This window comes from Psilocybe cubensis, chromosome 3, assembly GCF_017499595.1.
Source record: "Psilocybe cubensis strain MGC-MH-2018 chromosome 3, whole genome shotgun sequence".
Lineage (NCBI taxonomy): Eukaryota > Fungi > Basidiomycota > Agaricomycetes > Agaricales > Agrocybaceae > Psilocybe > Psilocybe cubensis.
Genome location: NC_063001.1, coordinates 820,658 through 835,168, shown reverse-complemented (window position 1 = coordinate 835,168; position 14,511 = coordinate 820,658). Strand labels below are relative to the sequence as shown.

Genomic DNA, 14,511 nt, shown 5'->3' with positions numbered 1-14,511 from the left:
TTGCAGTAGGATGTATGTGCTCCCCCGTTTATTGTTGCAAGAAGCTGGGCTTCTCGGATGTAGCGGTGAAGCCTCTGTGGTATACATTGCTTCCCCACTGAGCGACCCATCGGTTGTCGCCGAATTGCTAATAAAATATTAGCCTTGAATGGTGCTTTAAGAAATTATTTGATTTACCAAGTTGGCAGTGCACTTGTAAGTGTCACCATCGCAGGTCAACTTGGTGACGGGGACAGGCGCAAAGTTAGGTTCCTTATATAGTAAAAAAATTGCTAGAATCAGCGTTAACTTGTGATCGAGTGACATATCTTTACCTCAACGGAAGGAGCGAAGGTGTGGAAAACATTCGCGCTCCATTGAGCAACCCAGCGACCGTCACCAAATTTCTGCGTACAATCGGCTCAGTTCAAATGTTAAACCATGTATACAACGGTCATACGCACCAAGTTAGCAGTGCACTTGTATGTGTCACCGTCGCAATTTAAGGCGGTGACAGGAACTGGAGCCATGGCCATGCGGGCCTGTTGATAAAAGTGAGTTAAATTGCTTGATTAAATGATTCTTTTACTTACAATAGTTTCCTTGTGATCGATGCCGCCGAAAAGGCCAGTGTGGAAGACAGCTGTGTTCCAATCGGCGACCCATCGGCCATCACCAAAATCCTAGAGACTTGTCAAAAACATGCCAAAGAACTTGTGAAATATATCGTACGAGAGACGCAGTGCATTTGTAGGTATCTCCGTCGCAGACGAGCTGGGTGACTGGCACAGGGGCCACAAGGTCCTTGATTAACAACGTCAGTGGCGACCAAAGGCCAAAATATCAACGTCAAGGTTGTACATCAGAGTGGGAACCACCGAAGGGGAATGCTGCAATTGACTGAGCAGCAGCCAGGAGGGCAAGAAAGCTAGCGGTAAAGTTCATGGTAATCGTGAGTGTATATGCGTTTAACTATCCAGGTGGATGAGTGAAGTTCAACAGCAAATTCAAAGTCCTTTTATACGTTTTTCGATGATCTCTAATCTCAACATCACTCAGAACAGCGATACAAAAGGGGATGGTATAGCTTTGTTTGTGACTGGGAATTGAGTAAGTTTGGTAATAGAATCAGTAGATTCCTGTAAAGGTCTGGGGCCCCAATCTGTCATGGAGCCTTGGGAAAGGTATATTGCCACCATCCTACTTCGGTGATCGATCAGTTCCGGTCGAACTGACTTTATTTGCATCTTCCCAGAACGAATAAGGTGTAATAAATAGATTGTCCAAGAGAAATACCAGGTTTGCTGAGGAAGATTTGCTTGCCGCGTTTTTTCTCCATTCCAGCAAGACTTGTAAAATGTACAAAGAGAATAGTCAACAGGAGATATCCGGTGCTTGGTGACATTCGTCTTGCTCCAGGGATAGCCTGCTCGAGAAAAAACTCATACAATGGTTTTGGTCCGCCTTATTCACGTTGAAATGAATGTCTGATAGTACTTCAAAGCTAAAAATAACACTATGTAATACTGTGAATCAATTGTCTTCTATTATTTTTCTATCAGATTCATGTTGATACATTGAGTCAACTTGGAATGCAAAGGGACGCTCTTCTACAAACTTCGGTGATTCGGCCTAATGGGCTAGTGATATCATGATAGATGTGCTTCTTGTCAATTTAAAAGCTACTATTCTTCCCATTAAATTTGGCATCTAGAAGGTGGGGCAGTTCCGTGACCTGTTCCCTGAAGTTGTCAATGTGCATTGTTGAATGAAACCTTTGTCATTTGTGCTAAGAAGTCTATGAATATCACAATTCTCGCCCTCGGGTACGTTAATCAAATTAAACAAGCCCCGCATTCAAATTCAAATCATCTTATTTTCAATGACAGTATATTGTTGCTCTTCACTTGTTTTTTTAAACTTACAAGGACCATAACGCTCCCAATTCAAAGTGGGCGTCGAATATACAAGCAAGTTAGTTGAACAATTAATCAACATCGTAGATACTCTGTCGGAGATTCGGTCTTCTCGTTTACATTAACGGCTTGGAGTAACCTTTCGCCTTTGGCAATGCTTCCATGCCGCTTGTCTTGGATGTCTGATTAATATTATGATCTGGGACCTGATCAATATCCACTTATCAATTGTAACTTGGGCGGGCAATGTTTTCTCTGCGGCTGCGTTTCCTCGTCGGTAAGTGTATTCTACAAGACGGTACTTGACAGCAAGATTGTTCCAGGGGCTACTCAGCCACATGTTCTCTCCTCTGACGTTGATAAATGTGAGTCAGTTATCCACATCTTTGGTTATTAAGCTACGTTACGATAACACGTGTATGAGAAAATATATCAATGTTATATTCCTTGTAAGCCTCGACAATCGAAACTCATATCTGGATCCTATGGATAAAGCTACGCACTTATTTTTTGGTCTTGTCCTTCTGCATCGTGAAGTTAGAAAGACATCCAATTTAGATTGTTCTATCTTTTCAAAGAGCTTGGCAGCGCTTTTGCCTTCGCTAAACGTGGAGTACAGCATTTGACTGGAATGCATAATTGAGTAGATGTGAATATACCAAAAGCTCTGTGATGCACTTACTTTGGCATGCTCAATGCTCCGTTCGTGTCCTGTTCAATTACTTACCCCATGTTTTTGCTGACTTGTATGTACTAAAAGTATAATACGGGTAGGCACTAGATCGGCCCCCGAATTGAGCGCGACAGCGGCCCTTCAACGCTCAGACGCGATAACATTCCCTCTTGAAAAGCAACGTCGGCATCGGTGGAGCGGCACCAAAATTAGGTAGGTAAACCGTATGACCCTTTGTGAGCACTTAGAAAGCGAAGTAGACACAGTTCTTCCAGCGACCTTGATGTGATGCCAGCGAATCAACGACTGTCGATCCTTCCACAATTACGAGCACCGTCCATATGTCAATCGATGGGTAATGCGAAGAGAAGGATGCATAGTGGCGCATCAGCTTGAATGAGCAAACGTGCGACGGCAACGTCACAAAACGAGTCAAACTAGGTATCAAGCACAATTCTTCATTTTCGGACTTCGAGAAGATATGAGAAATTGGCCCTCTTTCGCGGTTTGCCGTCTTATTCCCGTCCTTATAAATTCCCACAATAATTGGTTGCTGTTGGATAGACAGTAGAACACGGATTATAGGATTGTGAACAGTTTGTACTGCCATGTATTCTATTAAAATAAATGGAGTAAAATTGTAGCATATTGTAAGAATTCTTAGAAGGACCGTGCAAAGTGAGCATACCTTATGATACAATGTTCCGGTTTTTTTTTTTTTGAATATGTGCGTATGCACAAAATGAATCGGAGATCGAATTTTGATGGGAGTAATCGACGCCGGCCGACAACGCTAACTTGAACAACTTGAAAGCATCTTACACTATACAGCAATAAACACATTGTCATTCGTCATTCGAATTCGTCAACACACGCGCATGCAGTCAGGAACGTAAAATACTTCGTATATATAACATAAAATAATCATGACCGTGAACGTGAATGTATATTCTGACGAGGATTCTCGAACATCCGAGCTCAGAAGCTCTGAATCAAGAAGATGAGGAGGATGAGAAAAACACAAATTGTAAAATACCAAAGATGTATGATGATGATGGATAAAATAGATAAAAGTGGATAATGGATAATGGTGGGTGGTGATGGGATAAATGCAAACCTAAACCTAATAGTACACACAAAAGGAAAAAAAAAAGAAGAGGGAGCATGCAGACCGGCCGAAACTAAAATCGACCTCCTGCCCGGGGGTGGGGTGGGGGTGGTGACATACAACAAACCAAACACACAAAACAAAACCTAACAAACCAAACAGATTGAATAAAAATAAATATTAGATGGCAGATGGCAAATGGGAGATGGAAGATGGGGGATGGGAGGATGCAGGAGAGTCGCGACACATTTGAGATTGCGTATTGCGGGTTGCGGATTGTGAATTGCTGATTACGGATTGCGTATTGCGTATTCAGATTGCAGATTTCGGGGAGGCGGTGACGAGGAGGAGGCCACGAGGAGGAGGGCCGCGAGGAGAAGTCCGCAATGATGATGATGATGATGATGATGGTGGTGGTGGTGAGGAGGAGGAGGAGGAGGAGGAGGAGGAGAAGGCAAGAAAAAAAAAGTAAAAAAAAGAAAGAAAAAAAGCTGCGCAATATGATGTACGTCCCAATGACATTGTCCAAGCAGCGATCCATCCAATATTCGAGACTTGAGGTCCATAAAAAGGAGACGAGTAGACAACGCCCAAGACAACGCCCAAGCCCAAGTAGTCGGTGAGTCGGTCGGGTACGCGACGATACCGACGATGGAATGAAGTGGTTAAAGATGCAAGGATGTGATGTAATGCAGAGCCTGGAAAAGCCTCTCAAATGGATAGATGGATGGATGGAACGGAACCGGCGTCAGATTACATTTGCGTCATCGTCAAGTCTTCAAGCCGTCAAGGCGTCATCTTTGTTATTGTCGTCATCTCGTCGGCGTCATCGTCATCGTCACCGTCACCGTCACCGTCATCTCGCGTCGTGCTGTGCATGCATTGTATTTTTTTTTCGGTGATGAGGAGAGGGGGGGGGATGGATGGTGTGGATAATGGGCAGAAACACATTCGAAACAAACCCGACCGATCCGATCCAGACGCAGGCAACGGCATGCAAAAACCCGCCACAAGAATAAGGAAAAGCAGAAAAAGAAAAAGAAAAAGAAGAAGAAGAAGAAAAGGAAGAAGAAGAAGAAAGAAAGAAAAATCCATCCAACAAGCAAGAAACCGCAGAAGATAATAAAAAGGGAATATATAATATATATACATATACGGTAGTGAGATTGGCAAGGGAGAGGGGAGGGGGGGATATAGAACGTAAAGATGTATAGTAAAAGAAAAAAGAAAGAAAGAAGAAAGAAAAAAGAAATGGATATGATGATGATGAAAAAAAGATCAAGGGCGTGCGATATTCCTCCAGTTTATAGGTTATAGGGCATGATAATCGGCGGGGCGGGGCGGGGCGGGTGGGACAAAAGCAAGCGAGCAGGCAGGCAGGCAGCAAGCAAAGTCCGAAAGTGTAGGCAGCCAGGTATATAGAAGGAAAAAAAACGTATCCAGTTCCTCTCCGAAGCAATAGCAATAGCAATAAGCAATCCAAATCTATCCCCAGGACCCACAAATCACAAAAGCACAGGCGTCGTCATCTGCGCCACCGAATTCGAATTCGAATTCGAATTCGCCATCGCCAACCTCGACACCGTCGGCGTAATCGAGCCACTCCGGTTCGAATTCAAATAAAGGTCATCCAGACTGGACGACCGGATCGGCGATATCGATACCGGCTCGTCGTCCGCCAGCGTGTGCAGCGATGACAGGAACTCTTCAATGTCCGATGCTGAATGTGTGCGTGGGATCAGTTCGGCATCTTCCACCCGCTGGAGTTGTTGATGTTGTTGTCGTTGGTGTTGTTGTTGGCGTTGTGGGTTTACCGCAACGTCCGGTCCTGTGAAGAAGCAGAATCTATCACAAGAATTAGAACCCGGTAAAAAAACACAAGAATGTGAAATGATAAGAAAAGCAAAAAAGGAACGCACTTGTTCAAGAACTGGCGATAGTGGGTATCAGGACTCAACCCAGTCTCGGACTCATTACCGAACATCTCCGTAGGCGAAGGCGTCGATTCGCGCGACGACGACGGCGTAGCCATCGACGGCGTCGACAGCTCGCTATCCACCACATCCTCCCGATACACACCCCTAAATCCCGCGGAGGAGAGCGCCGACATACTGGGCGGCAGCACATTCCTGGAAGGCTCCAGCGGCGGGAAAGAGTTGTATCGCTGCGGCGAGGATACAAAGAGCTCGTCGTGCTCGCGAGGTGTGCCGGGGGGCGTGCGCTTCACAAACGAAGGCGATGGGGAAATGGATATATCAAAGTACCCGCGCTGGTGGTTCCGCACCGGGCGCGGCTGCTGCACGGGGAACGGCGCGTCTTCGTACTCGAAGTTCTGGCGCGGGGGCACAGTGCAGAACGCGTCCTCGCCGATATCCCGCGGCGAACCGAGGTTGGCGGCGGGTTTGCTTTTGATTGGGGCCGGGGTAGAGTATGCAGCTGGATGGTGCGGCGCGGCGTGTCTGAACGCGTACGGATCCGAAGGGCTCTTCTGGGGCCAGGGTATCGAGCTGCTGCTGCTCCTCGACGCGGCCGAAATAGGGAAAGACTGGGTCCTGCTATGGAGCGGCTGCGCCTGGTGCTCGGGGTTCCAGGAGCTTTTGAGTGAAGCGGAGATGTCGTAGCGAGACGCGAACGACGAGCTCCCGCGGAACGAGGACAGCGTCGCGTCTGCAGACGCGGGGACCTGCGGCCGACGGTCGTTGCTCTGGACGACCTTCTCGAGCTTGCTCCGCAGGTCAGCCATGTCGGTGGACGCCTCGTCGTCGGAGAGCGTCGTCTTTCTCGGCGGGGGTGTCGCTCGGGGCTCCTCGGACGGCGGGGGCGTCGCCTTTGTCTTTGTGAAAGTGGCCATGTAGTTCTGGCCGTTATTGTTGTCCCACATCTCCTTGCCCTCGATCGAGTACTTGACGGCCAACACGAGGGTCTTGCCTTCAATGCGGGCCAGAAGATCATTCAAGCGGATGGTGAAGGAGAAACGGTCAAAATCGGAATCGACCGAGTCGCAGTACTTGCCAGTTACCTCGCTGGTGGTCTGCCAGGCGTCAAAGGTGAAGCGGACAGCGACCCATTTTGAGAAGGCGAGGTTGCGGACGCGGACCTTTCCATAAATGCTCGAGCCATCGCCCGAAAGCGTCAGCTCCTCAAGCGCCACATCCGAATATGGATTTATCCTCGCCGGCATGTTCGCCACCTGCATCACAAGCTTCTTCCGCGGGCGCCTGTCCTCCTCGTCCCCATATATGAATCTCGGAAAGTCGCTGTCCGTCCCGCTCGTGTCGTCTGTCGGGCTCCCGTCGCGCGACACAGCAAGCGGCTTCTGCTCCGCCAAAAACAGCTTGACGTGCTCCAGCTTCGAGTCAAAGTGGACCGCCTTGCTCGTCGGCGTCGTCGGCTCGCTCTTGCTCGATTGCGGGAACGTGAACACAGACAGGTTGTTCCGCGACGCCGACCGCGACGACTTGAGCGACGACTTCACCAGCTGACCAGACTTTTTGCGAATAAGCCTGGCCTCCCCGAACGACTCGCACAAGGCGGACGCGGACTGGGCACCCTGGGCAGAGGTCTCCCCCGGGTGTGAGACATGCGATTCTGAGACGTTCCGTGGCGCTTTGAGACTCTCCGCACACAAGCGCAGAGACATCCCAGGAGTGTACAGCAGAGGGCGCGAGGGGCCCGCGTGCGGAGGCTTGTTGCTCGCGCTGTCGGCGGACGGGAACGCGACGCCTTTCTGTGGGTGAGCGGGCGTCGTCACCGGGGACTGCTTGGGAACGGGCGTGGACAATTCCGCTGCGCAGACGGCTGGATTCCGCACGCCGCGAACTCGTCGTGTGCGAATTGTAGGCCGTGTTCCATCTGAGGGACTCGAGCTTGAAGAACTTGAATCAGAGTCGTTGCGCGCTGGGTATCGCGCTCCGCCGCCGCCTGGCGAGAACGTTATTGAGCTCGACGGGTATGATGCAGAAGATGTCAGGGAACTGCGAGTGGGAAGAGGCAACGACGGTGATGGTGTGAGCGTGGGTCGACTCGATGATGTCCGACGAGGAATAAGTGGTAGAGGCGCCCCAGCCGTATTCGAATTGAGCGAAAAACGATGGTCCTGGGTTTGAGACATCGTATGTGACTGGACAGTAATTGTAGCAATCATCTAAACGCCCGCTGGGATGGATCCTGGACGAAGAAAAAACGCAAAAAACTGTGGGTCGAGTAAATATAATGTGGCTGACCCTGGCCTTGCACAAAAATGATCGCTTACTGTGTTGATACGAATGGATTGGGATATCAGGAATTGATACCGGGCGTTTCTATAAGGGTTTGATAGTTGTTTACTTCAAACGAAACCGCGTCGGTAATTGCGTATGTGGTTCCACCCTCGGCAATAGGGGAGTGGCAAAGGCGGGCAACAGATAACTGGGAAATGTGAATCAGTCAAGAGAGCATATGTATGTTCTGTGCGGCGATAAGGTCTACCTGATATCTCGCAGGTAATATAGTCTGTCGAGGCTTATCAAAGAGAGATGAGAGTAGAATGATGTATTTGCACGGCCACGAAATTTAGAGGCCTCAACACAAGAAAAGGAGTCTATATAACAAAGTGGGTCATTTAATTAGTCACCACACGGCGCGTAAAAGGGGAAAATAACAGGGCATGTACCGTGTGGGAGACGAAGAAAGCAGGAAGCCGGTGCGAAGGTAGACGGAAGCTGTCGGAGGAAGAGGCTTCTAGATACGAAGACTGGAGAGGAGGAGGGCGAGATTCAGCAAAAGGCCCTGGCGTAAAAGGAGGGCAAATATTTAAAAAGGCTAGCCCGCAGTGGCCAAGACTATTTATGTCGAGCATTTCTTGTTCTGCCGCACGTGTCCCGGTATACATACTTCTATTTTTGGCAACCTTCTCAAACCCAATCTCACACTTCAGATTTACACCGACCCGCCAAGATGAGATTCCTCTTTGTTCCTGTCCCATCGGGGCCCTCGCTTCTCCTCCGTCTCTCCTAGCCTCCAACAAATTTGCGAATGTCCTCCGATTCCGAGTGCGAACTACTACGCCTATGTTTTGACTAATCCCCAGTGCGGCTCAGACTTCCGTTTACCCACCATCAGCCCGCCAGCGATACCTTTCGCGCGCAATACCATCATGTATGACAATTGCTCCTCCCTGAGGTCATCGATGATGTCGCCATATGACATCTCGAGAAACGCATAATTTGGCGATATAATACAGCAATACCACTGTGTGTCTGCAATGTCCTATCAGCGCTTACAGCAGCTATCGTGCCGTTCTTCTGCTATGCGCACTCGCCGCTCGGTTCTCTATGCTCTGGCTAACCGCACAGACGGACATAATTCCAATAAAAAAAATACTACGCTCCACCATTACAGAAAAACCACACGAAGGGCCCGGGAAACTGGCAACGATCACAATCACGACACCTTCGCAGCCACATCTACAACCTTAAAGTGGCTTACCCAACCATCCGATCGTATGTGAACCCGGACGTTTATGGTTCGCTCGAGTCCTTACTGGGACAGTGGGACCTGACCCGACCTCTGTCGCGCCGTACTAGCGTCCCCTCCGGCGCCTAGTCCAGCGTTCGAGCGAAAATCCAATGCGCGTGTCGACTCGGGCCCGCAATCGTGTCTCCCAATCTAGTAGGGTGAATCGTCGCGTCCTGCACAGTACAATCGCAATTCATACGCGCTTATCATATCATGGGCGCGGTCTTAAATCCGCGCGGTTATGTCTCCGCAAACGGCAAAGGCGTGATTTCTCCAAACTCCTAGGACTTTATAATTATTTTTTCCCTTGTCAATGCGTTCTGTGTTAAATGCCGACTAGCACCGTATTTTTCCTTTCCCTGAGCTCCTCAAGAGCGTCCGAGCCTGAGCCTGATATGATTTTTCCCATTTCAGAAAGGACGACCCGCATCATGGGAGCCTTTAGTGGATTTTCAGGCAATGCAATTGCAAACGGTATCGAGTATGCATCATACGGATTGCCTTGTGATCTTCCTCGAGGCGAGCACAGTTGTCGATTAACGTAATGAGGGTATTTACCCCGCATTCTATTCTGATATTTTTGCCAATTTTTCTTACTCCCTTATGACGACTCTGGGGAAGCGACGCGAGGTGGTTGTCATCGGTAATCAGGATTCATTATTCTGGACGCGAGCGATGAAAGGCAGAGTATATACTGAGTGATCATCGGTGTTGTCATTCATTCTACCAGCCTTCACGCTGTTCACTTCTTACAATTGCGGGTAGTCTATACGACTCCACCAATTGCTTCTTACAACTACCTCCCCGTCAAAAGCTTAATTCATCCGCGTTGTCTACGTCGATACCTATGTCATCCATGATTCCATCCGTCGCTCAAAAAAGATGGGAACAGTTTACGAGACCGAACGTACAACGTATGAAGCTGCTCGTTTACTCCAGCCCCCGTGATTGCTCTGTTGATTAATCCAATGGACTTAGTGATTTTTTTCTCTTCTTTTCATTTCATTTTCTAACCCGGAGTCCGAGCATGTGCGAGTAACTTAGCTGTGCTGGTCCACTCGGGTGGTGATGTCCAGTAGTGTCAATGTCACGGTTCACCACGCACCCATTCTCTGATGACCTTACAGAAAGACAGAATATTCAGAGTGCAAGCATTCCAGGGACCATGCTACATATTATCAAATCCCTTCAGCGATGGTATGCTCTAGCGCCACCTGCAAAACCTTACCTTCCTATCTTGATTTTTGTCATCATTCTTACGCTCCTGTCCTCTGGGCTCTTGTCAGCCAAACCCACTCTGGGGTAATAAAGTAGAGAAAGGGGCTGGTGAATGCATTACGATCAGGCTCGGTGTACGAAATTTCTCATCGACCTCTTGATCAACTTTGACCCACAACCCCTCAGTGAGCTCCCTTGTACTATGTATGCACGTATATCACTTCTACTAACAACCGATGCATTTCTGACCAACTGGCACCTCGCAACAACGTGAGTGATGGTCCGGGAACCGGTAAACACCCCAGTAGCGCGCTCGCCAGCCGCCATCATCCCACATCCACTAGGCTCGCAAAAAGCTAACCCTGGCCAGATGTCAAAGGTTAATTATACCAACGGGTTTAACGCTGGAAAAGGACGGTCCGCCCGCCACTCGCTATCACGCACTCTCTCTGAGATTCTGTGATTCTGTGCGTTAAGTTGCCGACCCGCCACGCATCATACATACATGCATGCAGTACTGCAGCAGGCAAGCGTCGGACCGACGAATTGGCGGTGGCAAGCAGCGCCACCGCGGGTCCGACGCTGATTTTATCAAAATAGAAGAGCAGAAGCCTTCAGAAGCGCGTCGGACTTTCCTACTTGAGTCGTGTTCTTAATATAATGCAGTGTTCCTAGCTGATATGGGCTCGCGCTACAGCGTACGAGATAATCTGATAACGCAGACGATACGATGGTTGCGGGATTTCAGTTGCTCGACGTCGGAATAGCGGAATGATTTGGACTCGGATTGTCAGTTAGCGCCGCGTCTGAAATCATCTTTATCAGCCTTCGCACTGCTACAGGTTCATAGATAACGCTGGCCAATGGTTGGAATACGGTTATACAAACGATCGGCCGTAGAACATGAGGAGGATCCTATGATAACAAGGTGTTAATTATCATGTTTCTAGTGATCACACACACCGTAGGGAGGTCTAGTGACTACGCTGCTATGAATGAACATGTGAGTACACACCACAAGCTCGCAAGTCTGTGTTTTCAGACGCTGGTCAACCCTGAGGCGTCCCCATGGCCGAAACATTTCAGCGAACTGATTCCACAGAGAAAACAAAGGCTTCTTCAGCAATTCAGTCGGATTTTGGAGAGGTATAGATATGATTATCGTATGCTATCCCGATTCCCAAGTCCTTCGGATGCTCTATAGAAGCCCTTCTAAGGGCCCGGCTACTTGGCTATGCGTCCTCGCTGGAAGGAGTCCCGGCGGCACGTCCGACATCTTCGTCCATCGAAGAATTGAATTTTATGGACGTGCGAATCAGGCCCGAAGGCAGCGAATGATCCCTGAGTTCGAGAACCGCGCGACCCACATTGTACTAGACCTTCTATCATTTGGAAAAAAATGCCACACTCGCGGGAGACTAGGACAAGAGTTGGTGGAGCTGGAGGTGGATGCGATATTCTTGGTCAGGACGAATTTTTTGCGGGATATAGTCTTGATACCGGGCGTGATGATTTTGGCCTGCAGACTACGTATATGGTAACACTTATTCGTAGGGATTCTCGATAACGCGTAGTATCAATGTTTTTCAGTAGCTGCCGTCTTTGGATCCATCTATTCTCACTCGGCCGCTAAGCTATCTCTGCGACGAATAAAAGACTGCGGCTTATCGACCGTCGACCTAGAACTCTACTTACTCCCAATTCTACTCAGCTTATTTAAAGTATGTTGCTTTTACAACGATCATCCATAACCAAGTACCTTCCACTACAAGTCTTCGTTCCAACCTTCAGAGCCATTGCGGCCTTTCGCGAAGGCGTTCTGTTTTGGTTCTGTTGTCTTTCAGATAAAATAATACAAGTCCAGTCCGGTCTGTGCGGGATGCACCCAATAGCCGGTGTGATATTTTTAGCATTGACCGCGGGACCGAGAATGAGCTAAAATTAGAACTAACATTGGCACCAGTCCAGCCTTTGTACTAATTTACCCGATTTTGGTAGGGAAGCTTGGAATTGCTATTCATATGCTTTGGAAGTATACAATTGCGCTGTAAGCTTAGGCTTATAGGGACCCACTGGCACTAGTCAGTGTACTTACTAGTGACATGGTGTGTCAGAAACGTTCGGAATAGCGGGGCAATTGTGTTAAACATCAGGTAGATTAAAGTCATTATTCATTTACGCATACGCTTTCATTTAAAACTAGAATTGAAGCGGCCTGCTCCCGTGCGTATAATATAGGAGTAGCCAGGTCTCAAATATGACTAAATGCGACATAACTCACATAATCGCTAATTTGTCTTCTCACAGGATTGTCATTTAACGCTATTGAGCTCTGTACATAACATAACACTGTGATACTCATATTGATCCTGATATTAATACAGTCTTTAAAAGTCGCCTATAAGTATTTCACCCCAAAAGTGATGCTCGACAAGAAACACTGCTATAGAAAATGCTCGATTGGAATGAAGACAAGTCAAAAAAATTGATTGTCACGGTTTACAGCCAGGAAGCCTCCTGTACGATGCTTTCTACTAAGATATCTCCAGCTTAGTCTCTACCCGCGCCCGAGAGGATTCAAGGGGTCATTCCTGCACTGAGTAACGGCAGCGCATTTGCCATCTACGCCTCATCGACGGTGGCGCACCTCCACTGTCTGACTAATTATCCATTCTCGACATCGAACGTTGGTACGAAGATGGCTGATGATGACCGCTTATCCCTTTTGCATGACTGTAGAAACTTTCGATGAAGTATATCTGGTGGGTCATGAGGCCAGCAATTGGTATTTCAATGAAAACGTGTATTCTTATTTTTCAACGATGTGTAAATCATCGAGGACCAATCTTATCAATCTCAAAAGCTTCGTATCAAGTCTTTAACATAGAAAAGGATATGAAGAGTACTTATGAATAAACTTATTCCTACAACTAAAGTTAGAACCACTCAATCGAAGTGCGCCAAACATCTTCAAAACAAGCCAACATTTCCGGATTGACTTCAAGTAGGTGCCACAACTGAGGAGGGGGCCCAAAAAGTGGTACCATACTCGTTGGACACAATCGATCCTGCATATGCCTGCAGTCGATCTATTGCCAAGAACCACTGAAGCTCTAGGCATCATTGATGTGCCCAGACTTAGGGAGACTAGACTAAACAAATTCCACAATTTGAAATTTATATTTGTCTAGAAAAACCTTCACGAAGAGCAACCAGCTAAACAAATCAAAGTAATCGATGGGCCATAAAAATCCCAATCGGCTTCTCAGACGGCCTAGTTATGAACCCCAAAATCGATCTCCGGGAACTTGAAATGGAGGACGAAGTTGGTGAGCATGAACGAGGTATAGGAGAGCTGAGAGAATAGGGGGATGGACATCCGGCTAATTTCTGTACGCCAATGAACGAAAGAAAGGTTTAGACTAAAGAAACTTAAGGCGTTTCTAATAAATGATCGATGAAATTTTTGATTATGAATGTGCATATTTGGTCTTTGGTCACCGGCGTCTAATTACATAAAGACCTGCTTCTGGATACACAACTACTACATTCGGAATTCCCAACTTTGAAACTGTAAAAATTAGAGTCAGTAAGTCTACTTTCAATATCCGAATATGTTTTAATGGCTGACTAAATTTTGATGATATTTTCCTACCTGTGAATGTTACTTATCCTGCTGAATCAGATACGAAGCAACATTACTGTGAAGTGCGAATCTTTACATATGGATTTTGGCTTCTTAGTGACTGACAGTTTCGTTGACATCTCGTTTATTGTTTTATGTGTTTACAAAATATTCTGATGAACACTAACGGAGAAAACGAAGGTCCATGGCGTCGATAGCAAGGATCGAACGGATTGATGGACTTCTATTCATACAGAGAACCTCACTGCGCAGTCTGGGAGTGATTGTCATGAATCCCCCCACATAGTGCATTGACTTCTATGATCTGCAGAACATAACTATCAATTGTAGCCGATATGGTCACAGACGGTCACCGTGTCGATCCTGTTTTTCACAATGTTCGCATGATTCAACGTAAAGCCAATTCTTGGCACTTACATACTGAGTTATTTCCACTTTTCAGGTTTGTCATGGAGTCGCAGCACTTGCTACTCTC

General features: G+C 47.5%; 2 protein-coding genes across 2 annotated transcripts; both read right to left on the bottom strand.

Annotated features, from left to right (window-relative positions):
• Nucleotides 1-28: 28 nt before the first annotated feature.
• On the bottom strand, nucleotides 29-924 carry JR316_0003056 (Alpha-(1-6)-linked fucose-specific lectin; the record flags this gene model as incomplete). Its single annotated transcript, XM_047888837.1, has 7 exons — nucleotides 29-127; nucleotides 178-252; nucleotides 315-386; nucleotides 444-521; nucleotides 573-662; nucleotides 712-783; nucleotides 841-924. The coding sequence occupies 7 exons, from the start codon at nucleotides 922-924 to the stop codon at nucleotides 29-31; spliced, it is 570 nt and encodes a 189-aa protein (XP_047751211.1).
• A 4,257-nt stretch (nucleotides 925-5,181) lies between these two features.
• JR316_0003055 (Serine/threonine-protein phosphatase 1 regulatory subunit GAC1) lies at nucleotides 5,182-7,787 on the bottom strand (the record flags this gene model as incomplete). Its single annotated transcript, XM_047888836.1, has 2 exons — nucleotides 5,182-5,521; nucleotides 5,596-7,787. 2 exons carry the CDS (start codon nucleotides 7,785-7,787, stop codon nucleotides 5,182-5,184), a joined length of 2,532 nt encoding a protein of 843 aa, XP_047751210.1.
• Nucleotides 7,788-14,511: the final 6,724 nt, after the last annotated feature.